This window comes from Arvicola amphibius, chromosome 11, assembly GCF_903992535.2.
Source record: "Arvicola amphibius chromosome 11, mArvAmp1.2, whole genome shotgun sequence".
Taxonomy (NCBI): Eukaryota; Metazoa; Chordata; class Mammalia; order Rodentia; family Cricetidae; genus Arvicola; species Arvicola amphibius.
This window is the reverse complement of record NC_052057.2, coordinates 67987544-68011502: the sequence shown is the minus strand read 5'-3', so window position 1 is coordinate 68011502 and position 23959 is coordinate 67987544. Positions and strand designations below refer to the sequence as shown.

The window sequence follows — 23959 nt, the reverse complement described above, 5'->3', positions numbered from 1 at the left end:
AAGGACTTCGCCGGATGGGGCTGCTTCAGCAGATTTTAAAAAAGAATCAGTATCAAGCTTTGCTCTCCAACATGGCTGCGGGCTTCAGCTCTCAGAGGACCCCCAAAGACACAAAGCATTCCCGGGGGAACTGAACAGGTCCTCTGGCTGAGTTTTCCAAGTGTCATCTCTGGTGAGCCCATCCCAAGCCTCCTTGCCTGAGTGTGACTGGGGTGTGCCGTCTAAAGGGCTGAGGACACCACGGCAGAACTGTGGGCTAACTCCACTAGTTGTCATGCCTTCACTGAAGGGTCAAAACAGTTACAGCATTAAATAACCACAGAGTCACATCCAGGCACAGTAAACATTAACGTGAAAGACAATTGTTAAAAACTGCAAATTGGAATTGGAGAAAACAATGTTACTGTAATTTTGTATAGAAATTAAGGCTTGCGCTTACCTTGCCTAATTCCAATCAAGTCAGAAAGTGAACGAAAAGAATGGCCAGCCCGATATTCAACAGCATGACCAGGACAATCATGATGGAATTAGGGCCCTGAAGGAGAAAACAGAACAAGACAAGCCCAGTGTTTCCATGTTAGTATGGCTGTTTTACCCAAACCCATTACCAGAACCAAGTACCAGAAATATAAGCGTCTAAGCATGGATGAATGAACTAGGCATGAAAGACAATCTATTTTCCAAAAGGTGTGAGCTGAAACCAGTAATGCTATGCTTAGGTCGAGTTACTGTTCAGCTTCCACTTAAAATCAATCTAGAGTTGAACTAGGTTAGAAAAGCGTTTTCAAGCTGGGTGTGGTAGCACACACCTTTAATCTTAGCACTCTGGGGGCAGAGCTCGAAGTCAGTCTAGTCTACAAAGTGAGTTCTAGAATACATAAAGATCTCAAATTTTCTTTTTCTGCAATAACTTACTCTACTTATCTCACACGATTGGTGGCCTCATTGGGAAAGGCCACTGGAGAGCTGGGAGCTCATGCGACACGGATTCATAGCTGTCCTGTGTGTACGGCAGATGCAGAAGAGAAGGGCAGTCCCTTATCAAGGCAGTTAGAAAATAATAAAACCTGAAGAATTTATTCCTCCAGGGAAAAATTCAGGAAAACACTCAAGAGAGGTGTATTTGTTTTTTTTTTTTTAAAGGACTTGTGTATCCTAGCCTGGCCTTGAACTCATGTTGCTGAGGATGACGTGATGATCCTCCTGTCTATACATCCCACTGTGCTGGGATCAGGTGTGTACCACCATGCCTGGTTTATGTGGTGCTGGAGACTGAACCCAGAACTTTGCCATGCTACAGAAATTAAATAACTAAAGGAGTTATAGACCCAGCCCACAGTGAAGTTTTCTTAGCTCTTGATTTTTTTTTCCAGAACCTCCTCTGGGTCCTACTCCCTCCTTTAAAACCACAAATGAGAAGTTGAACACTTCAACTTCCAGAAGTTATTTTTCCAAGTCTAACTCTTTGTTCTTGACTCATAACCAAATCACTGTAGAACTAAGTATACTTAACCCAACAGTAGAGTCCTATCTTGATAAATATCACTAGAATCAGTTCCAGTCTGGTTCAATAGGATTTAGCAGCCGGTGTTAGTTCAAATTCTGAAAGTCTGACCTTAACTAGTTTATTTTAGGAATAATTAAGCACAGTACAATACAAAAAAGAGTTTCCTGGTGATAATGAACTCAATCTTGTGTGCACAACAAAGCCTAAGACTTAACCACATTGAAAACCTCTTTCTGCAACCATAAACGATGGTTTCAGTAGATGAATTGAGAAGAAAGGCTTAGGGTAAGGGTCTGGGGGGAGGATCCCGTGTGGCTGCAGCCACTCAAGATAGTGCAAATGGCACCAGTCGCATCCACTCTCAGTCCCTGGGCAGAAAACCTTGTGTACACCTCTCCACTAAAGAGACAACCCTGTGTGTTTTACACTCCTGAGTTCTCAAGGACCTCCATGCTACCTCCTTTGCCCACGTGGGTGCTCAGCCTGTAGATACCATAAGGGGGCACTGGATCTACTGGTGTTACAAGTGGTTATGTGCTGCCATGTGGGTGCTAGTAATTGAACCTGTGTCTTCTGCAAGAGCTGCTGAGCCATCTGTCTAGTCAAAAATTAATGGTTCTATTTAAGTTTACACAAAAGGAAGCAGTTACACTCTGAGCTGCAAATATGTTTATGTTGAAAGAAAGTTACAGGAGCATCAGATGTGCCTTCTCTGACGGCAGGATTGAACAGTTAGGAAGTCTGGGCAAATGTTCATCTTCCAGGCCAGAGCTTAGCTTAGGTCACCCATCACTGACTGAAGGACATCCCTACCATGTGCTCATGGCCACAGCTCTCTGGAGGAGGTCAGGGTGCCCGGTGTCACATTTTGCTGCCATCTGTTTTTGCACTGTTACCTTCCTACCTAGACTCAACGCCACAGTATCAAGGGCTTTGACTTTGTCCTCACTGTGTTCCCAGTGCCTGGCTCTTGGGGTGTCCAGTTCACCCATGCAGCCAGAGCTTAAGGAGAACCCACAACCTCCCTGCACCTCTCTAGGTGCTGGTGGTCTGGATGTGGGACAAAACAGGTAACCTCCCTGCATTAAAAAACAAATGAATTGCTAGTAAAGTGGGGAGATGTGGGGACTGAAAACAGGGCCCTGTGAGGGAGGGACTGCGAGGAAGAAGCCACTCCCCCTTCTTAAGACCCAAGTAGACGGAAGAAAAACAGGGTTAAATGCCAAGCCGTAGACTAAGCATCTCTAAGTAGATTATCACTTAGCTTTTATTTATTCTTCACATGAGATTATTAGTTCCATTCTAGAGGGCTTCAAGAGGATAAGTGTATTAGAATATTTACAGACTATTTATGAACCAAGGATTCTTAAGAGCCAGAATTAAATGTCAGGCTGTTCACTTGGGCGATTCAGGCTGTTTTTCTCTAACCCTGCTAAAGCTCAGGCCTTAGTTTACAAAACAACTTCTAATGAAGTTCTTCTGTGCAACATTTCCCTCTATACCCCATAGCTCTCAGAGGAAGAAAATCTTCCTAACTTCCAGCTACTCAATCAACAGGTGAGCCAGGCATGATGGTTTGTACTTGAAATCCTAGCACTCTGAAGGCTGACACAGGAGAAATGCTTCAGTTCAAGGCTAGGCTGGGCTATGGAGTGAGGCTGGCTGCAATAAAAGAGTTCTAATCTATGCAACTTCTCAACCAGGACAAGCTGAAGAGAGAGACACTCTTAAGAGCTCAAAATACTGGAGGCAATCTTCCAGGATCCCATTTGAGCACAAACAATACAGAAATGTTATGGCTACTATATGCTTTGATTAGGCTGTGTTCTTAAGTGTGCTGACAATTTGGGATTGCTTCAATTTTGGGCGAGTCCATTTAATTCCTCTCACAGATAGTGGGTGCATGAAGGATGGAGAAAAGTCTATGGGGTTAGAACAAAACGGTATGGAGTTCAGGATCTAAAGAGGGGCCAGTACAAACAGAATCAGACTGTCTTTGACGCCAGCATCAAAAGTTGAAGACAGGGCTGGGTGTGTAATGCAGTGGCTGAATTCCTACCTAGCCTGTATGTACAAGGAAGGCCTTGGGCTCGATGCTCAGTCCCAGTAATAGGAGAAACAAAACAAACTGAAGCTGTGCTTGCACCTTTAACTCCCAGTTCACAAACCCTGGTAAGGGGCTGTGCGTTTCCATGAACTCTTCTGAAAGTGATTAGTGTTTGGCATTTGTAGACTGACTGTCTTTGATGGAATTTAGCAACTTATTTACTATTTTTCTTCAAAGTTGGGCCCACATCTCATTGTACTTGTAATCTGGCATCAAAGAATAAGAACAAATGCTTTATCTAGAATGAAAAATACATTTGTATTTCCTACTGAACACACACATATTTTTCCTGTGTATGCACTAATACTCAGGCATAGTTAGCCTACCAGTAGAGCTTCTCTTGGGAAGCTGTTTTAAAAGCTGACTCAGCGAAGATGAGCGCAGACCAGCCATGGAGACTAGCAGCGGCAGCCGGGTGAGAATGAATACTTAGCATGTTGTGTTTAAGTAGCAGTTACCAAGCCACAACCTTGGTTTTCTCCAGACACCTTAGGGAGGACACTGGGTGAAAAGCTTTACAGTGAAGTCCCATAAATACGGCTGTGGTGGCCAGTGGTGGCTTAAAATAGCAGAATGGAGAAAAGCTCAGTCCTGTTTGCCCGGACTGACTGCGACAGGTGTGACAGGGAGCAGCAGGACAGACGCTAAGCACAGATCAGAAGAAACCTTTAGGCAGTTAGGAAAATAAAACAGAGGATGTAAAATATGAGACAATACCCGGCTCAAGTTGACTGTGCAGGGGCCACAAGTTTCTCCTGGAGGGCCGCAACTCCTGCAGGAGACTACCTCCTACTTTCTATGTTTGTTAAGCCATTAATTCCTTCTAAGCGTTAGTCTACGTTCCAGATTTTCTACATTTTCTAGATCCACATCCAAGGTGAACATGGAGAAACAGAATGTACTGAACCATTTATTAAGTATTTATATTTCAGCCAGTATGTTGTTGATAATGATAATAATAATGGCCCTTGAGCATTTACTCTGCTCAGTACTGCATTAAGAACATAGCAATTTACCCAGCTGCTCACCAAGAGGACTGGCTGCTTTATTATGGGCATACTCTGCATGCCTACTTTTGTGTGGGTATTTCTGTGAATTTTAAACTGCTCATTATAAACTTTGAACTTGTCCAGCGCTCTCGGTTTCTCAGAACAGTAGGCAGCATCCCATTGGTTCAGTGGTCATTCACTGACTGCTCTCATAGTGATGCGCCACTTCCTAACTCCAGGGGCGAGGGCTGGCACTAGAAATGAAAGGCAGCTTCCTGATGCTATTCAGAAGGCAGCATTTTCACACTGAGGGCCAAGTCCATCCTGCCTTCCAGATCTGATGGTCATTCACAGGGCAGCCTACAGTTTAAGGGAGACGCAGGGCTGCTAAGGCCATATCATATGTGTGCAGCTTGGGTTTTGATCACTGAGCCTGAGTTGGACGTTGCATGGCTTACTTCATGAACCAGTAGATTCAACACATCAGTAAAACCTATGCTCTTTCTAAATACAGTGGTAGTGCATTTACAAACACACAACACTGCTATAGAGAAAGGTTTATAGCTAGTAGCAATATTTTCCCCATCACAGACTGATTCCACTGTGACATTTGAGAAATTAAATGTCCTACTGGACAGGCAAAGATGCAGCACTGATGAAGTGACACTTTTCCGTTTGCCCCTTGCTAACCAGGCAAATGGTGTATCTATCCATGGAGCCTAACTCATAAATATTCATGCTGCATGTCTGAGAAGTCACTGTTTCATGCAATGAATCAGTAGTGGCAGAATTATACAATCAGATAATGAGGTGTATCATTGTTCGAACATTTTAAAAAACAAATGCTTGCTAAATACTCAAATGTCTTATACTGGTCTGTCTTAAATGCCATTTATTTCCATAGAAGTTGACTCTTAGGAAGTTATTAGTCTAGTTGGATCTGATTATATTTAACTAATGAAAAAGTGAAGAATGAAAAAAACAATCAATATCATATATACATGTTAGCAAAAATTAACACAAGTTTATTTGAAAGGTGAATTTTAATTTTTTAACCCTATGAATAAATGACACACAACTAAGAAACTGAGGGCTAGTCTATCGTCTATCTACTCGGCGAGGATTCCAGTTCACACTGTTGTATACATGGTTTTGAAACGGCTAGCACCCATCTAGAGGCCGTGTCTTACTTCCTGTGTATTTCACAGTGAACCCGACCACCCAGAGGCATATAGGACTAAGCTAATACATCAATTTATTTTAAATCAGTCACTTTAAAAAGGACTCTAAAATAATTCAGATCCCATAAATTCTACAGAACTTGATAAAAAATCCCAGCTCCATTTAGTCTTCACCAAATCAATTTCATGTCAAGGAACGTGTAGTAGACATTTATCAATAACACAAATCTTACTGGTCAAAAAAAAAAATCTTACCTGGCCAAGACACATCAACAATAACTAGTATCTATCAGACAGCTGAGTCTGGGAATACTACACCCAGAGATAAGTTATAAAGTAATTATGTTGTTATAAAAAATTTCTTATTTGGGAGGAAAAGTATTCTTATTGCAGCGCCAGGTTAATTAAGCAAAATACAGACTGCATATGTATAAGAATTCCCAATGGCTGCGAGTGATGATCCCTGAGTAAAGACTCAGGAGCTCCTAGCTGCTCCGCAGAGAGGCACTGGCTGTGGGCAGTGGTCATGTTTCTCTTCCAGGGGCCACTGAGTAGGTGAGTATGAACTTTGCCAAGACACGCTCATAAATGCTTGCTAACTCTGAGACCATCCTGGACTGGCCAGGCCTTAGCCCAATCTGAATTCTCTACAGTGGGTGGCTGAGTAGGCTCAGGATTCCTGCCCAGAAAACTCTGCTATCATGAGCTATAAACATCTTCTACTCTGCTCTAACAATCCAGTGGACCTTTGTCACCTTAGCTGTTGTTAAGACGTAAAACCACCCACCCCATACTGCTCCCTCAACCACCCGAGAAAAGGGTTCTGGCGAGACTTACTGAATTGACTTCTTTTTCTGAAGGGCAGGAATCACTGCTTGCTGGATTCTTTGGTATAGCAAGTTCAGACTTCTTGGCTTTTGCCTCAGCTTTGCTTTCTTTGGCAACTGATTTTGTCACAGATTTAGGGGGACTCCACTTGTTAGCTGACGGCCTGTGTACCAATGCTGAGGAAGACTGGCTGGCTCCACCGTCATCCTCCCCATCTTCCGGAGGATGCTGGGGCGTGTTCAGTTTCACATAGTAGCCGTGATACTGAGAGTGCAGCTCCCCGTTGCTGGGGTTGGGGACGTGATGGCGGCCAGAGAACTTGGTTGCTCCGAGTTCCTTGGAAGGAGCCTTTGACATCAAGGGCTTACTGACAATGGCTGTCACCTGCTCCTCAGTCATGTTCCTTTTATCTTGACTGAGTCTTGCCCCTGAGCCAGGGTTTTGTTTCTTCATGGGTTTTGGGGAGGAAGGCTGGGGGGAGTGGCTCTGTTTGGGACTTGCTTCAGGGGACCTGGGGGGTGTGGTACCCTTGCGATAAAAATGCGGGGATTCCTTTGGGGATGGCGGCTTTTCTGGTACCTTTTCTTCTGGATTTTCTTTAACATCTACCCCCTCCTGAAATCTTTGTTTGATATAATCAGGGCCTGGAAATGAGAAGAGAAAGGAAAGGAAGGCGATAAAAAAAAGTAAGTTGTAAAGGTTTGCAATCTGGATGGCTATTATTTTGCTAATGGAGATCAAGGCCCTCTTTTTAAAGATATTTAGAAGGTGTGAGCACTTTTCACTGTCTAAGGAAAATATTATTGCTGAAAAGCACTTTCAAGATAAAACGTTACTATTTTAGAGTACACTGACATCCGTAAGAGGTAAAACATCTTAGACTTCTCTAATACTGCCATCATTTCTTACTGGGAGAGCATGGGTGCTTGGTGTAGAGCAGAACTCATGTTGGTAGGACTTCTAACCAACAAAGTTTGTTTATCCCAGTTAGGTGGTATAATTAAAATACAGACAGCATGAACTCGAACAAAGAAATAAGCTTCCTTTCGTGTGGTCGGAAGTTTAAAGGGATCTGCATCGTGCAGGGAGAGCCTGCTGAGAGGCATTTTAACCATGACTGCAACCTTCTGGTCAGGAACAAGCTCGGCCTTTATTCTCTGGAATAACTTCCGTGTAGCCCACTCACAGCAGGGGCATGTTACCAGTAGTGTCCATGACAAGATGGTCGTCTCTGGCTCCACGGGTTCAGGTTTTGTGTGGAATTTTGTAAAATATACTTCAGGAACATTTATAATAATTTTTTTTAAAAAATAATCAATTCAAAATTATTTATTTTTGGAAGTAGAGACTAGAGAAATGCCTCAACAGATAAAGTGTTTGCTAGGAAAACATGAGGACCTAGGTTCAGCCATCAGAACCAACATCACAAAAGCTGGGTGTGGTTGTGTGAACCTGCAGTCCCAGCACCAGAGAGCTGTGATAGACAGACTGGCTCCCGAGGCTTGGCTTCGCCTAACTGGTGAGCCCCAGGTACTAGCAAGACCTTGTCCCAAAAGGAGGTGCATGGCACCGGAGGGATGACATGATACTGATCTACACACACACACACACGCACACACGCACGCACGCACGCACGCACGCACGCACGCACGCACGCACACACGCACGCACGCAAACAAACTTTATAAAAAACCAGCCCCACTATTGTTTTCTCCCCCACCTCTCTCTCCCCTTTCTTTTCTTTTGGTATTTTGAGACAGGGTTTCTCTGTGTAGCCTTGGCTGCCCTCACTCTGTAGACTAGGCTGGCCTCGACCTCAGAGTACCGCCTGCCTCTCCCTGCTGAGTGCTAGGATTAAAGGTCTGCACCACCACCGCCCGGCTCCACATTTTCTTTATATTGAACACCCCATGAAATAATCATGTACACGGCATAATGGCACAGGCTGTAAGAGCTTACTGATGCCGAAGGTGTGGAGAGGGGGCAGCTAGGGAGTCCAGGCGGCTCTCAACTGTGCTGCTTTCCTTCTGAGCGTGCCAGTTCTTGGCCCTTCCCATAACCACGTCATGTGCTACCATTCTAAATCTCATGAAGTGAAGTCAAAGTCACACTCGGCGGACCTGCCATCTTCTTGTAAATGGGCAGGAGGTGACACACGTTCACACGTTAGTAGGAGAGAAACCAGAGCCCCTGGTTTGCCCAGCGAGTCAACCAGCTCTTGTCAACACTTCACTTTCATTTCCCTCCCTGGTCCAACCCCCTCTCATTCCCAACCAACCAAAGACAAAGGGGCCGAAGACCAATTATCCTTAATCGTTAAAATACACTCGCACATTTACACTTTGACTTGTTCTTCCCTGAGTTAGCAAATCATAGTGATATGGTTGCTATCTATTTTATAAAGTTTTGTTTGTTTATTTTGGTTTTCCTTGAAATGTAAAGTCTCATCCAAGTCATAGGAAGTAAATATTATCCCCATTCTCCTGATGTGGAAACAGCTCCGACTGCTGAGAAACCAGGTCACACAGCTTACAATAAAGCGCAATGCCGCACATAAGATGACAACATTTCTGCTTTTCTTTTCTTCCCCCTGAACCTTCCTATATACCCGTCTCTAGTCTCCTTCAAACTCGTGGCCTCTTTTTTTCCACAAATTGTTATTGCATACACATATGTATATATTTCTAAACATGGTTAGATTGAGACCTGTTAAGTCTGTATAATGTTACTTGTGTTTATGTTTCAGGGCTGACTGTGTGGCATTGAACAACCATTAGCTGTGCTCTTCCCTGGGGAGGACCTGCTACCAGCTCTCCTCAGTTGCCTGTAGTTCTCTGTGTAGGGGTGAGGCCTCCTGGGCTTTCTCCATCCAGTTTGGCATGTCTACTGATGTCACCCTTGTTCAGGACATGCTTGGGCACATGTTAGAGAGACCTTCTGAGAATGTACCCTTGCGGATGGATTCAGTCAGAACAATTCACACTTCACAGTCAGAACAATTCAACTTCCATTTTCTAGAGGGTAAACCCACCCCTCAGCCTTCAAGTATCCCAAAACTTGCCAACAATTGAGATTTCCTTTCTGAATTTGGTAAGTACCTTCTTTTCTTTTCTGTTGGAGACAGTTTCACTATGAAGCCCTGGTGGCCTGGAGGTCACTATGCAGACCTGCCTGCCCCCTCTTTCTGAGTGCTGGAATCAAAGGTGTGCACCATTATGCCTGGCAGTTCTAATTCTCCTATAAAAGTGGGAGGGGGAACAAGTTCCTGGTCTAGAAAAGCATTTCACTGAATGAGGAAACGGGGTGACTAACCATGCAAAAGGCCACGTCTTTGTTTCCGAATTCCTCCTTGGTGCTCCTGTTGCCCTACAGGGAGCACCAGCAGCTTGGGCACAAACAATACCATTCTCCATCGACAGGCTCACCTTGCTTCCTGATTTGTTTATTTTAGTTGCTGAGCACTGAGCCCAGGGCCTCACGCGGTATGCTGAACTATACCCACAATGCTGGCCCTCTTCTGAAAACCCTATAAGCTCACCTATACTTGTCCTGCATGGAGAAACCCTTCATAATTCTACTGCACCTTATTTTTACAGGCCCTCCTCCTCTGTGATCTCCGCTCTGAGCCAGCCCGACTGTTGCATCCTCCCTACTTTCCCTGTGATCTCCGTGAGCCAGCCCGACTGTTGCATCCTCCCTACTTTCCCTTTGCCAGCCCCACAGTCTCTACTCAATGTCACTAAACTTGTTTTCACTTGGGCTTCACTGCGATTCGATTTTATAGCATTCCTGAACATACCATTATAGGCACCGTAGTGAATGTACCGTGCAAAGATAATTACAATAGTCAAGATCCTTGGAGCCAACAGTTCTAATTTAATCTACACAACATGGAACGGATTATACAAATAACTAAGTACTTAGGACTTCAACCCAACAGATAAGCACAAACTTATGTTAACAACAACAAAAAAAAAACCTTGCCAATATCTTTATATCAAAATTAAGGCCTATTTTAATAATAAGGCCTATTAGCATTTAACTTCAATATACATACAAGAAGGAGTGGAAGATATGAGAAACTGGCAAGCATCAGCTGCACATTTTAAAAGCGGAAGGAAAACATCAAGGGTCACTCAACTTTGAGAAGTGAAGGTATGGAGAAGTACACGCTCTGTTTGGAAGATGTGAGGCTACGACACTGCCCTTATGAATTGGATTTCCCCCAGGGACCACTGATAAACTTTCATGTATCACGGGCAGCTGATCTTATGAATTGGATTTCCCCCAGGGACCACTGATATACTTTCATGTATCACGGGCAGCTGATCTGATCAGAAGTAGACAAGGGAGTTTCCCTGATACACCCTAGCAAAATGACTCCCCATGGAGCATGGGGTGGTGCCAACATCCACAGCTACAAGAGACTGTTTATTGGGGAAGAAACTTGGCCCATTTAGCAATACTGGCCCAAGACCACACTTAAAGTTATATACTTTAGTTTGAGTGTGTATAATATATGGATGTATATATATACACACATATCCACATATATACACACATATACACGTACATATAAAACATTTGAATATGAACATATTTTCAAATGCTTTTTATAAACACTTAAAAAACAAAAACAAAAAATGCAACATTCTTTACATTTATACTGAATTGATACCTATGAATCTTATTAGGAGGTTAGGTTGAGGAAGTTGCAATAACTGTGAAATTCAAAATGTGGACTACGCTGAATGTACTTCCTGAATTAACCCCCAGAAACCAAACAAGTCCCATCTGTCCCCTTCAGAAGCCTGTCTGTTGTTCCTTCAGAATGCTGTCTCAGCAGTACTAGGAAAGTGTGTCTAGCATGGCCCCTTGCGACTGTTCTAAAACTTTTCGGAGATGTTGAACTGTGTCTATCACCTGGGCTGCTGGTGTTGCTGAAAACCTGCTGCATGCAAAGAATTAGCAGAATGGTGGAAGCACACTGGGCACCAATGCTCGGATTTAAAACTTCCTAGCTCTGTGCACTGAAAAGGACTGCTCAAGAAACACATCGCTGCAGTCCCACAGTGATTCCTACACTCGTGTGGTCTATCAGACACATCCCTGAGGTCTCAGTGTAATGGAGAGCAGAAATCCGAGCGTAGACATTTGGATTTGCGTGCTCCAGGTGATTCTACATACCAGATAGAAGTGACTGAAAGCATGCAAACATTATGGGGATCCAACAGGCCTCTACATCATGCCCGCCTTACATGGCTACATCTAAATGGGAAATGGTTCCAACATGGCACTGTCATGTGAAAACTGGCCAAACGTGAGGATACACAACTAGATTTTTCCAGAGCAAGAGTCAATTCATTTTAAACAAGACAGCAAATGTACTACAGTGGACAGAGGTGTCTCCTGGACTCTCTTCTCTTGGAAAGTGCATGCTGTGCCTGCTGCTCACTCTGTGTGATGTGCGTTACAGAGTAATGCCAGCTACACAAAGCTGGTGAGTGGTGGCGGCTCACGACCAGGACCAGCCATTAGTGCCAGGGAGGGAAACTGTAATAAATGTTGAGAGTCTGGCAGTGGGTATTGGCAGACAGTCATGTTTTTATAGGCAGAATCTATGAGTCCTGAGAGATTTTCACCCCCTTGAGGATTCAAGGGAAAAAGTCACCTGGTCTACAGCATTCCTCACGTGCCCATCACAGAAAGGTAAGTCCTCACAGTTGGCACACTGGCAGATGGTGGCCGCAGGGAATCCAGTTTGAACTTTAGAAGTGAGCCTTGCTGGGCTGCCTGTGAGTAGAAGGAGCACCACCAAGACCAGCCCCAAACAGACGTCTACAAGGGCAAGGCCCCTGCCAAAAGCTTAGCTGCAGCAACAGGAATCATTCAAGAGAAACCAATCATTTTCTCAAGGCTGTCAATCAGGAAAACATGACCATACTGGAAGATTTTAAAGAGCTGACATCACCGGTGGGAAGAACACCGTTTTCCCTAAAGGACCTTGTAGCCCCCTCCACAACAGTACTGCACAGTACATAGCTGTGACCACAGTCAGTGTTTTCAGCAATGAGCTGAGGATGTCCACCCTGACACCCTGCAAGTGGCTGTCACTCAAGATACGTCTGGGAAACTGAACACACAGGAGTGAATGGTCAGGATAACCAGAAAGCTCGGCAATCACCCCTTGCCCATCCACTAGCGGGTTACTCAGCTTCCCGTCTTCATGGGAAAACAAAAAAGTACTCAGGATTTAAGGTTTGGAAGGTGAGCTGCTCAGACATCTATTCCTGGGTGCCTCCCTTTACTTAACCAAAACAGTGACATGTGAGAGACTGGTGCGGGCCTTTCATAACGAAGACTACGCTGACTCCTAAGTCACGAGAAATACAAGCACAGGTAACACGCAGTCATTAGACACAGGCTTCTCTTTCATTGTAAACAATCAGGGGTGCTATGTGTGAACACACACTCTACACAAGGACACAAAGCTTGTTGAGGACGTTACCTCGGAAAGCCGGCTGACGTGCTCCCAAGAGGGCTCCAAGTCATAAATTTACCACAGTCCAACACAGTGTTTCAATTCATTTAACTCCTTCTCAGGCTTGCTGATGAAGGCAAAAAAATCTATGCCTTACTTATTATGACTTGGAATTAAAAATGAGATGAGGGTATTTATGGAAGCAGCTGTAGAGATGACTCAAGGGCTTGCCACATGAGTTCAAGAACCTGAATTCGGATCTCTAACACCCATATAAAAACTGGGTGTGGTGGTTTAGGCCTGTGAGCCTAGCCCTGGGAAGGAAGAGAGAGGTGGATCCTCGGAGTTTGCTGGTCAGTTAGTCTTGCCAAGTTTATGAGTCCCGGGTTCAGTGAGAGCCGGTGTCTCAAAAAAGAAGGTGGCGAGTGATGGGGGAGCTATCTGCTATCAGTCTCTAGCCAATGCTGACAAACACATGCACATATTATGCCCCCCCCCGCCCCAGTCATAACCTAAAGCAATTCAGATAATGGGAACTGAGAGCCATGTATACAGTTTCTCAGTCCCCATTCTCTGGTCTCTTCTGCTTTTCCTGATCACCCTCAAGAGTCGTAGCACAGCCCTCCTGATTTAGGAACTTGAATTCTTAGCACACTGAATCCTTGGAGCAGACTGACTGACTCCCTTTATGATATGCCACACTGTAAGGTCAACTCGTTCATTTATAGTGGGTAGTATGAAAGTCACATAAGCTATGCGAATATTATTGATACCACCAGTATATGTCACTCCTGAGGGCAGAGCTTCATGACTTCCTAGTCATTGTGAAATCAGGATGAGGAATAGGAGATGACAGAATCTTATCAATACAAAATATGAGAATTGACTGTGTAATGGTATCAGGTGAGCTAGCCTGATGCATCTATTAACTAGGTAGTGGCATCAGGTGAGCTAGCCTGATGCATCTATTAACTAGGTAGTGGCATCAGGTGAGCTAGCCTGATGAATCTATTAACTAGGTAGTGGCATCAGGTGAGCTAGCCTGATGAATCTATTAACTAGGTAGTGGCATCAGGTGAGCTAGCCTGATGAATCTATTAACTAGGTAGTGGCATCAGGTGAGCTAGCCTGATGAATCTATTAACTAGGTAGTGGCATCAGGTGAGCTAGCCTGATGCGTCTATTAACTAGGTAGTGACATCAGGTGAGCTAGCCTGATGCATCTATTCCCTCAGTGAGAACAATGAAGCCAGTGGAGCAGATACCTGCTTCTTGGCTATGGTTCCCCGCCTTCTGCCCCATAATCAAAACATCCTTGTCAAAGCAGCTGCACTAGTTCAAGCTCTGGCCCAGGCTCTAGACAGGGTCTGCATGGACAACCCAGTGTTTGCCTTTGAGACTCAATCTGCTTCTATACTGCCTATGCTGACTGATTCTTTAGATGTTTTCATACACCCAGCCATGTTACAAGGAGCTCCTTAAAACGGTACTATCACTGAGGCCTCCTGACTGTTCTCAGCAATATTATGGCTCATTTGCAACTTAAGTCTTTAGAGGGCCAAGCTCTTCCCAAATTCTTATCAGGTTAATCACTATTTTTTCACACTGATTCCAATTTCGGTTTCTCCATGTGTATGCAGCACACATCTAATAGGGGGATTTGGGGGATAGAACTTAGCCCTTTGAGAATTTAGTATCCCTATACGAGCCTGTGTTTATCTTGCAGTTTAATTGATCTACATAATACCAGATTTCTGAACTGAAGCTGTGAGATTTAACAATGATCTCCTAAAAATACTGCCAGCTCCTAAAAGTAAGTAATTTGCCATGAAAATATTCAAAATGTAAGCTACCAGACACCGTTCTTCCAAGGGCTGCAACTTACGCCTCCCAAACAATGGTGATATGTGTATCTGAGACGGGTAAATTAAGTGGGCAGGCTTAGAAATGGCATTAAAAGTCTTTTTGCAAATGCCTATCTGATTTGATCACCCTGTAAATGCAGATTGGAAAGCATGAGTTATGTTCCCTTGAGAAGATCCATAACACCCAGCACAGAACAAGCCTTCTATACAGTTGCTGAAGGAAGTGTTGGCTGTGGGTCAAAGGGTATTGCAGTTTCCCCTTAGCTCTGGTCTCAAAGAGGCTCACTGTTATCTCAGGCTACTAGGATGTACTCATTATTGATGAACAACTTGCCTATATGAATCTGTTTGAACTAAAGAAGGGTGGAATTACATTTTCCCACAATATTTCTTCTTTTCCCTCAAATGCTTTTTCATCATACAAAGGCTTTGTAAAGCATTCAGTCTGGGAAACCGAGACGGCCTTCAGTATCATTTACCACTTGGTAACACCTAAGAGAAGCCTACAGGGACCTGCTCTGCAGCAGAATTAACAGCAGGCCCAAGAATTAGCATCTGCAGACAACAATGGGGAGTTTATTTGCTTGCAAAGCAGTTCAAGCCCATGGTCTCCTGAGTGTCTAGCTTCTCCAGATGGTGGCATGGCTTGCTGAATTCTTCCTGTGGGTTTCATACCCTGGAATAGCTAATCCACCAAGGTCCTTAGAAACCAGGACAGAGGGAATTTATTCATCAGCGGTCACTTCAAAATGTGCAAAAAGGTCCCTTTCTTAGTAAAATATACATACATATTAACTGTTTTAAAACAGATGCACGTAAAAGAAAACACCCATTATCACTCTTGAAGAAGTCACTCTGCCAAGATACATCTCAGCAAACCCGTGGGGCACCTCTCCAGAACAGTATTCTAAACCTGGCACTTTACTGGGTTTCTTCCTCTCTCCCACCCTCCTTGTCATTCCCTTCCTCTTTGTGGGGATCAGGTGTGTGTACATGCACATTTGTGCTCATGTGTGTTGAGACTAGAGACTGATATCCTGGTGTCTTCCTCAATTGATCTTCACTCCTTAGTTTTGGAGACAGGGTCTCTCGTGGAACCTGGAACGTGTTAATTCAGCTGGACTGGCTGGCCAGCCAGCCTCAGGTAACCTCCTGTTTTCTCCCACTTATTTTTTAGTATTGCTGAGATCGAAACAAACAAACAAACAAACAAACAACAACAACAACAACAAAACCCCACGATATTTAAAGGAAAAGATCCAGCACCGATTGCTCCCAGGGGCCCTGTGCATGCTGCACATGGCACAGCCCTGGTCACACTAGTGGGCCTCTCCTTGCTCCTTCCTCTTCCATTCTAGTTGCTCTGGTAGGGCAGCATCTTCCTTTTTTTTGGGATTCACCCATCCTGGTCCTGATTGCTCCCAGGGGCCCTGTGTTCACACATGCTGTGCTGAACGCTGTGTGACATCTGGAGGTAGACAACCTGTACTGCCCTTCCCTCCTCTTCCCCTCCAGTTGTCCCAACCTCATGGCCTTTCTCAGGCTGGTGAGTTCTCAGAACTCTAGCCTGCCCAAAACCTCTCCAATACCCATTCTGGTCACTCCCTCCTGTGATGTGGGATTCCCCTCTGTATGCTGTGATTACCATTAATGAATAAACTGCTTTGGACCTATAGCAGGGCAGAACTTAGCTAGGCGGAGAAAACTAAACTGAATGCTAGGAGGAAGAAGACAGAATCAGGAAGAAGCCATGGTGCTGCCACAGGAGACAGATGGGCTGAAACTTTGCTGGTGGGTCACAAACTCATGGTGATGCACAGATTAAGGTGATGGGTTAAATTAAGATGTAAGAGTTAGCCAATAAGAAGCAAGAGCTAATGCGCCAAGCAGTGTTTTAATTAATACAGTTTCTGTGTGATTATTTCAGGTCTGAGCTGCCAGGTGGCTCAGAAACAAACAAGCGGCCTCCTTACAACACAGCTGTGATGTTTCTACGCCAAGCGCCGCCCAGTCACACATCCTGTGTGCTGATCAGTCTGCTGAGTCCCTCAGGCACTAGTATGCCTGCACCATATCCAGCACAGGCCTGGGTCACACATCTATTCAAGGGTCAAGCATGTTAAGTCTCTGTAACATGACCAGCCTGCACCATTCCCAACCCACAGGCCTTGCTTTAGCTGCATGGTCTGAGCAGCCTAGCATGATGCATCACCAGACTCACAGGCAACAAAAGAAACCCACACGCCCAGGTCATATCGTGAATATACAAACAACCTGAAAGAGCAACATGGGGTGTATGTCCCCAAGCCAATCACTCGGTTAGATCTCCAATGGGAATTATTCAGACGATGCCCAAGACACAGAACTTAAAAGAACAATCTTAAACTTCATCAAATCATTCAAGGAGTTTAAGATGCAAACAAATGGCTCAACAAAGTTAGTGAGAATACCAATAACTGCCTGAGTGAAGTCTAAAATCACAACACATGGCCAAATGAGATGACAAAGAGAATCTAGGATTTAAAAATTGAATTTGATAAAGAAATAGAAATATTGATGACAACACAAGTTGAAATGACGGTGGGATTGAAACGCTCAATAGTCCAATTAGAAAACTCAGAGGCAAAGACTCCCAAGAAGAAGAGCTCAATAGAAAAATTATTGGGATGGGAGGATAAAGTAGAGAATTTAGAATGTACAGGCAAGAAATATGAAAAATTAAAAAAAACACATGAAAGAAACATGCAGAAACTGTGCGATACCATGAAAAAGGCAAACTTTCTAATTCTAGGCAGAGTGGAGGAAGAATCCCAGGTCAGTGGCCCAGATCAGATTTTCAATAAAATCACAGACAAGAGTCTCTCCAAATCAAGGAGTCAAGGAAAGACAATGTAGCTAGACACAAGAAGTGAAGAGACTCTGGTCAGCTGAGCACGGCTCTGGCAGGCCTTGCTCTCTCTCCCTTCCTCCCTCTAATTGCTAAAACCCATTAGATGACATTCCTAAAGCTAGCCACCAAAGTCTAGTCCCTTATTTGGTCATTTCCTCCTTCTGAGGATGACTACCAAGGTCCAGCTATCAAAGTATTGAAATTCAGCAACCAGGAGTCCCCTTTGGCTCACCTAATTAACATGCCCAATTAAAATTAAAAGCTTTATCCTAACATGAGATTTCCCATTTTGCCTTTATAAACTGTTATTTTCTTTCTTTCTTTTTATTGAGACAGGGTTTCTCTGTAGCTTTGGAGCCTGTCCTGGAACTAGCTTTCGTAGACCAGGCTGGCTAAGCTGCCATTTTCTTATGTGCCATGTCTGCCTCCTCTCTACCCAGAGGCAGTCCTTTGTCCATCCCGGACAAATACCCCTGCCTCTCTCCCTTGTTCCCTTCCTATTCTCTTTGTCTACTATCTCCTGTATTTTTCTCTTATTTCCTGCCCTTCATTCCCATGGGGCAAATAAATCCCCTCTGTTCTGAGAACTTTGTCTGGGGTTCCTGAGCTGATGCTGTTACTTTCAAAAAGCACACAGAACACCAACCTATCAGGACCAGGAAAGGAACTCCCCACATCTTATCATGGTCAGAAAACTAGACACACAGAACGAAGAATGAGCACTAAAGGCTGCAAGGGAGAAAGGACAAGACACATATAAAGGACAATAGCTGGTTTCTCAATATAAACTTTGAGCATAGAGCAATTACTCCAAGTTCTAAAATAACAAGGCTGTCAACCTAGACTACTGTACCAAGCAAAGCTATCAGCCACAGCCAAGAGAGAAAAAAATTTCATGATATAAACAGATAAAAAGAATCCATGTCCATCGAACCAGCCATAAAGACAATACTGGGAGCAATATATCAGACTGAAGAGAGAAATAAGCACAGCCAAGAGACCAAAGAAAACAAATGAACTAGTAACTACTGAAATACAATAAAAATGACTAAGAACTAAGAACACATACAAACCCATCAAACAAGCAAAATGATTGCAACCAACACACACTTTAAATATCAATGCCTTCAACTACCCAATCAAAAGACAGGTCAGCTGAATGGATTAAGAAACAAAATCCATCTTTCTGCTGCCTACAAGAAACTCATCTTAGCTGTGAAGGTAGGCACCACCTTACAGTGAAAACACAGAATGAAGTACCCCAAGCAAACAGTACCAGGAAGCAGGCAGGTGTCACCATCCTTATATCTGACAAACGGCTTCAAACTAAACTACTTAGAAGAGATAAAGAAGGAAGGACACTACATTCTAATCAAGGGAACAATCAGCCAAGAAGACATTACAATCCTAAACATGTATGTGATGTGGGATTCCCCTCTGTATGTTATGAATGTTTTATTACCATTGGTTAATAAAGCAGCAGCTTTGGCTTATGACAGGGCAAAATACAGCTAGGAGGAAAATTGAACTGAATCCAGGGAGATAGAAGGTGGAATGAGGCAGAAGCCATGTAGCCGCCCAAGAAGCAAGATGTGAGATAACAAACCATAAGCCTCATGATGAAATATAAAATAATTGAAATGGGTTAATTTAAGATGGAAGAGCTAGCTAGGAATATGCCTGAGCCATTGGCCAAACTGTTGTAATTAATATAGTTTTTGTGTGATTATTTGGGTCTGAGAAACCAGGAAATGAAAATGCAGTCTCCATTTACAACAGTGAATCCAGCTTCATCAAAAGCATGCTACTGGAGTTAAAGACCCAGACCAACACTAAGTCAGTTAGCAACAGACAGGTTACCTAAATAAACAGAGAAGCATCAGAGTTGAATGATGCTATACACCAAACGTAAGTGTACAGGATATTCTGCCAAACACCAAGGAATATACAGTTTACTCAGCAGCCCACAGAAACTTTTCTAAAATGTATTACACAGCCTGAAACACAAATCTTAAAAAAAAATTCAGAAAAATTCCATGTATCCTTTTGAACTGCAATATAATAAATCTTAGCAAAGGAATCTGTACACATTAAACACAATTCTACAAGGATAATTCATACCGCTAAGTGCCCACATTTAGATATCAGAACATACCTAAGCTGGGAGTGGTGGCGCATGCCGTTAGTCCAAGCACTCAGGAGACAGGTAGATCTCTCTGAGGTCAGCCTGGTCAGAAAGTTCCAGGTCACAATAGGGAAATTCCAAGGAATCCACAAGGATGACCCCAGCTAAGACCCTGAGCAATAGTGGAGGGGGTGCCTGAACTGGCCTTGCCCTGTAAGCAGATTGACGACTACCTTAACTGTCATCATAGAACCTTCATCCAGTCAATTATGGAAGCAGATGTAGAGACCCACAGCTAAGCACTGGGCTGAGCTCCTGGAGTCCAGCAGAAGAGAGGGAAGAGTGATAACATGAGCAAAGGAGTCAAGACCACGATAAACCCACAGAAACAGCTGACTTGAGCTAGTGAGAGCTCACTGACTCCAGACTGACAGCTGGGGAACCTGCAAAGGATTGAACTAGGCCCTCTGAATGTGGTAGACAGTTGTGTGGCTTGGGAAGTTTATGGGCAGTGGGACCAGCATTTATCTCTAGTGATTGAGCTGGCTTTTTGGAGCCCATTCCCTTTAGAGGGATGTCTTGCTCAGTCTAGATACAGGGAGAAGGGCCTTAGTCCTCCCTCAAGGGATGTGACAGACTTTGTTGACTCCTCATGGGAGGCCTCACCCTCTCTGAGGAGTGGATGGGGGTGTAGTGAGGGAAGGCAGGGGAAGCAGGAAGAGGGGAGAAAGGGAACTGGGATTGGTATGTAAAATAAAAAAGATTGTTTTAATGTTTTTTTAAAGTTTCAGGTCAGCTAGGGTTTTGTAGGGAGACCCTGCCTCACCCCCATTTCCTCCACCAATCTAAGAAAAAAAAAAGAAGTAAATAACTTAATGATGCAACTCAAGAATTTGGAAAAATAAGAAAAAAACAAAACCCAAATCCAGTAGACAGAGGAAAAAAAAAAAACCCAAATCACAGCAGAAATGAAATAGAATCAATAAAAAACAAAGCAAAAAAATAAAAAAATCAAATCCAAGAGCTGGTCTTTTGAAAAGATAGAACAAGATCAATAGATCTTTGGTCCAGTTAGCCAAAAATAAATAAATAAATAAATACATAAATAAAATAAAATAAAAACAAAAATCCACAAAATCCCCCATCAAAATAACAGAAGAGGTGAACAGGGAAATATTGCATCAGGCACCAAGAAAACTGAGACTACTATAAGAGAATACATTATGGGTCTATATTAAGTTAGCAAACCTAAAAGAAACAGATTACTAGATTCACCTGAACTACCAAAGTTAAACTAAAAAGAGGTCATTAATGTAAACAGACACATTACAAACTGGGAGCTCAAAACAGTGATGAAAAGCCTTCTGACTAAAAAACAAAACCAGGTCCAGATGGATTCACCGCAGATTCTACCAGACTTTCAAAGAAGAGTCAACCAACTTGGAAACAGAAAGAACACTCCAAATTCCTTCTACAAAAACAGTGTCATTCTAATGTCCAAACCAAGTAAACACACAACAACAACAAGAAAATTACAGACCAACATCCCTGATGAACAGACTCAAAATTACTTATTAAGATACTTGGGAACAGAATACAGGCATACATTAAAAATTTACATACCATGACTAGGCTTTATCCCAGAGCTGTTTCAGCAAATAAGTCAATAAAGACAAAACAAAACAAAGAAACGCTGCATATAATTATACCAATAGATGAAAGAGAGAGAGAGAGAGAGAGAGAGAGAGAGAGAGAGAGAGAGAGAGAGAACATACCTCTACTTAATTAAGGCTATCTATGACAAACCCACACCCAATGACATCCTAAATGCAGAAAAATTTGAAGCAATCCCATTAAAATCAGGAATAAGACAGTTGTCCATCTTTCCCACTCCTTTTCAGTGCTTGAAACAATAACAGAAGCAATGAGGTAAGAGAACAAGTTAAGGGATACAAATAGGAAAAGAAGTCAAATTAATTCTACTTATAGATTATATTTTATACACAAACATTCTAAAAATCACACTAGAAAATGTCTAGAAATGATCAACTATTTCAGCAAAGTGGCAGGATACAAAATTAACTTAAAAATTATATATTAACATGTTAAAGGAGATGACCTTAGAGATATTCTTATTTGTGATAAAAAAATAAGAATAAACCTAATAAGATGGTAAAGACCTCTTCATTAAAGCTCTCAAATAAAGATACTAGAAAATGGAAAGATTTGTCATGCTCATAGACTGGTACAATTAATATTGTGAAAAGGCTCTTTCTATCAAGAGCAATTTATAGATTCAATGGATTCCCAATAAAAATCCCCACAACATTCTTCAGAGAAAATAAAAAAATATTATCCTAACATTTATACAGAACAAAATACCCCAGATAGCCAGAGCGATTCAGAACAAAAAGAACAGTGCTAGAATTATTATTCTAAATTTCAAGATATTTTACAGAACCATGGTAATAAAAGCAGCAAGACAATGCCACCAAAACAGACAAGTTGGCCAATGGAACAAAACAGAAAACCCAAATGAATGCACAGCAATAGTCATTTGATATTTCACAACGACAAACAAACATACAAAGAAAACAACAACAAAAAAACCAAAAATAAACCTCCAGCATCTTCAAAATGATGGTAGGGAAATTGGGTGTCCACATGTCGAAGAATGCATCAGGCCCGTCTATTATTAACTTTCAGAAAAATCAACTCCAAATAGATCAAAGGCCTCAGTGTGAAACCTGAAACACCGAACTGCTAGAAGAAATCACAGGCAGTGCCCACAAGACACAGGGTAGGAATTTTCTGAATAGGACTTCATTCGCTCAGGCTTTAAGGCCAACAATTGAAAAATGGGACCCCGTGAAACTAAAACTCTTTTGTACCACAAAGGAGACAACCAAGTAAAGAAGTCCATAGAGTAGGGAAGAATTTTCGTCAACTGCTCATCTGATAGAAGACATAGTTGATAGAATATCCAGAATATATAAAAAAAAATCAATGAGCTCTTTCCCATCTTCCTCTCAGAGAGGCAGCTTCGCTTCTGCCTTTTCCCTACTCCGCTTCACCCCACTCTCCTTTCTCTTCTCCTCCCTCTCCCTCGCCCTCTCCCTCCCCCTCCTCTACCCCACCCCCAGCTCTCTCTCCTGCTCAACACACATGGTGGACTGGACCAGCTCCCTTGCTCGCTTGGGACCCGACGCGACAGAACAACACCTGGGAGGACTGGAAAGCTCCAGCAGAACTATTTTAGGCTCCAATTAAGAACTTCCAGTGGTGAAAATCTGTATAGAATGGGACGCTAAAGAACTCGATAAAAAGGAGACATCAGGAGCTGCTTGGCATGCAAGGGGACCTGAAAGTCTGCAGGAGGATCCATCGTTCTTTGGGCTCAGCCTATTTGGGCTCTGGGGACCCGGAATTGAGTGCACCCAGGCCGGTGGGAGGTCCCCTCCTTCATTTGACTGCCCGGAGCAAGGTAGGCCTTTGTCTGAGAGCTGCTTGGCCTGCAAGGGGACCTGAAAGTCTGCAGGAGGATCCATCGTTCTTTGGGGTGAGTGAGGAGTGAGTGCCCGAACCGCGGCAGCTGCCCGGAGAGGGACCACCGACTCTCCACAACCCCCCCCTGCCACCAGCACACTTCCTGCTCTTCCTGCAGGGGTTATTCTCCCCGGATACCGCCTCTCTCTCCCTGTCCCTTCCCAGCTTGCACCCAGAATCCTCCCCCCTTCCCCCTTCCTCATCCTCCCGTCTTTGGGGCCACAAAATCCCACAGCTCAGCCTGTTTGGGCTCTGGGGACCTGGAATTGAGTGCACCCAGGCCGGTGGGAGGTCCCCTCCTTCATTTGACTGCCCGGAGCAAGGTAGGCCTTTGTCTGAGAGCTGCTTGGCCTGCAAGGGGACCTCACAGTCTGCAGAAGGATCCATCATTCTTTGGGGTGAGTGAGGAGTGAGTGCCCGAACCGCGGCAGCTGCCCGGA

General features: G+C 43.6%; 1 protein-coding gene across 1 annotated transcript in view; it reads right to left on the bottom strand.

Moving 5' to 3' along the window:
* Nucleotides 1-431: 431 nt before the first annotated feature.
* Jph1 (junctophilin 1) overlaps nucleotides 432-23959 on the bottom strand; it is a 91178-nt gene continuing 67650 nt past the window's right edge. Inside the window, exons 4-5 of the mRNA XM_038348012.1 lie at nucleotides 6622-7256; nucleotides 432-535 (exon numbers count right to left, since the gene is read on the bottom strand). Coding sequence (XP_038203940.1) covers nucleotides 455-535; nucleotides 6622-7256 — 716 coding nt within the window. The 3' untranslated portion in view covers nucleotides 432-454. The remainder of the gene's footprint in view (nucleotides 536-6621; nucleotides 7257-23959) is intronic.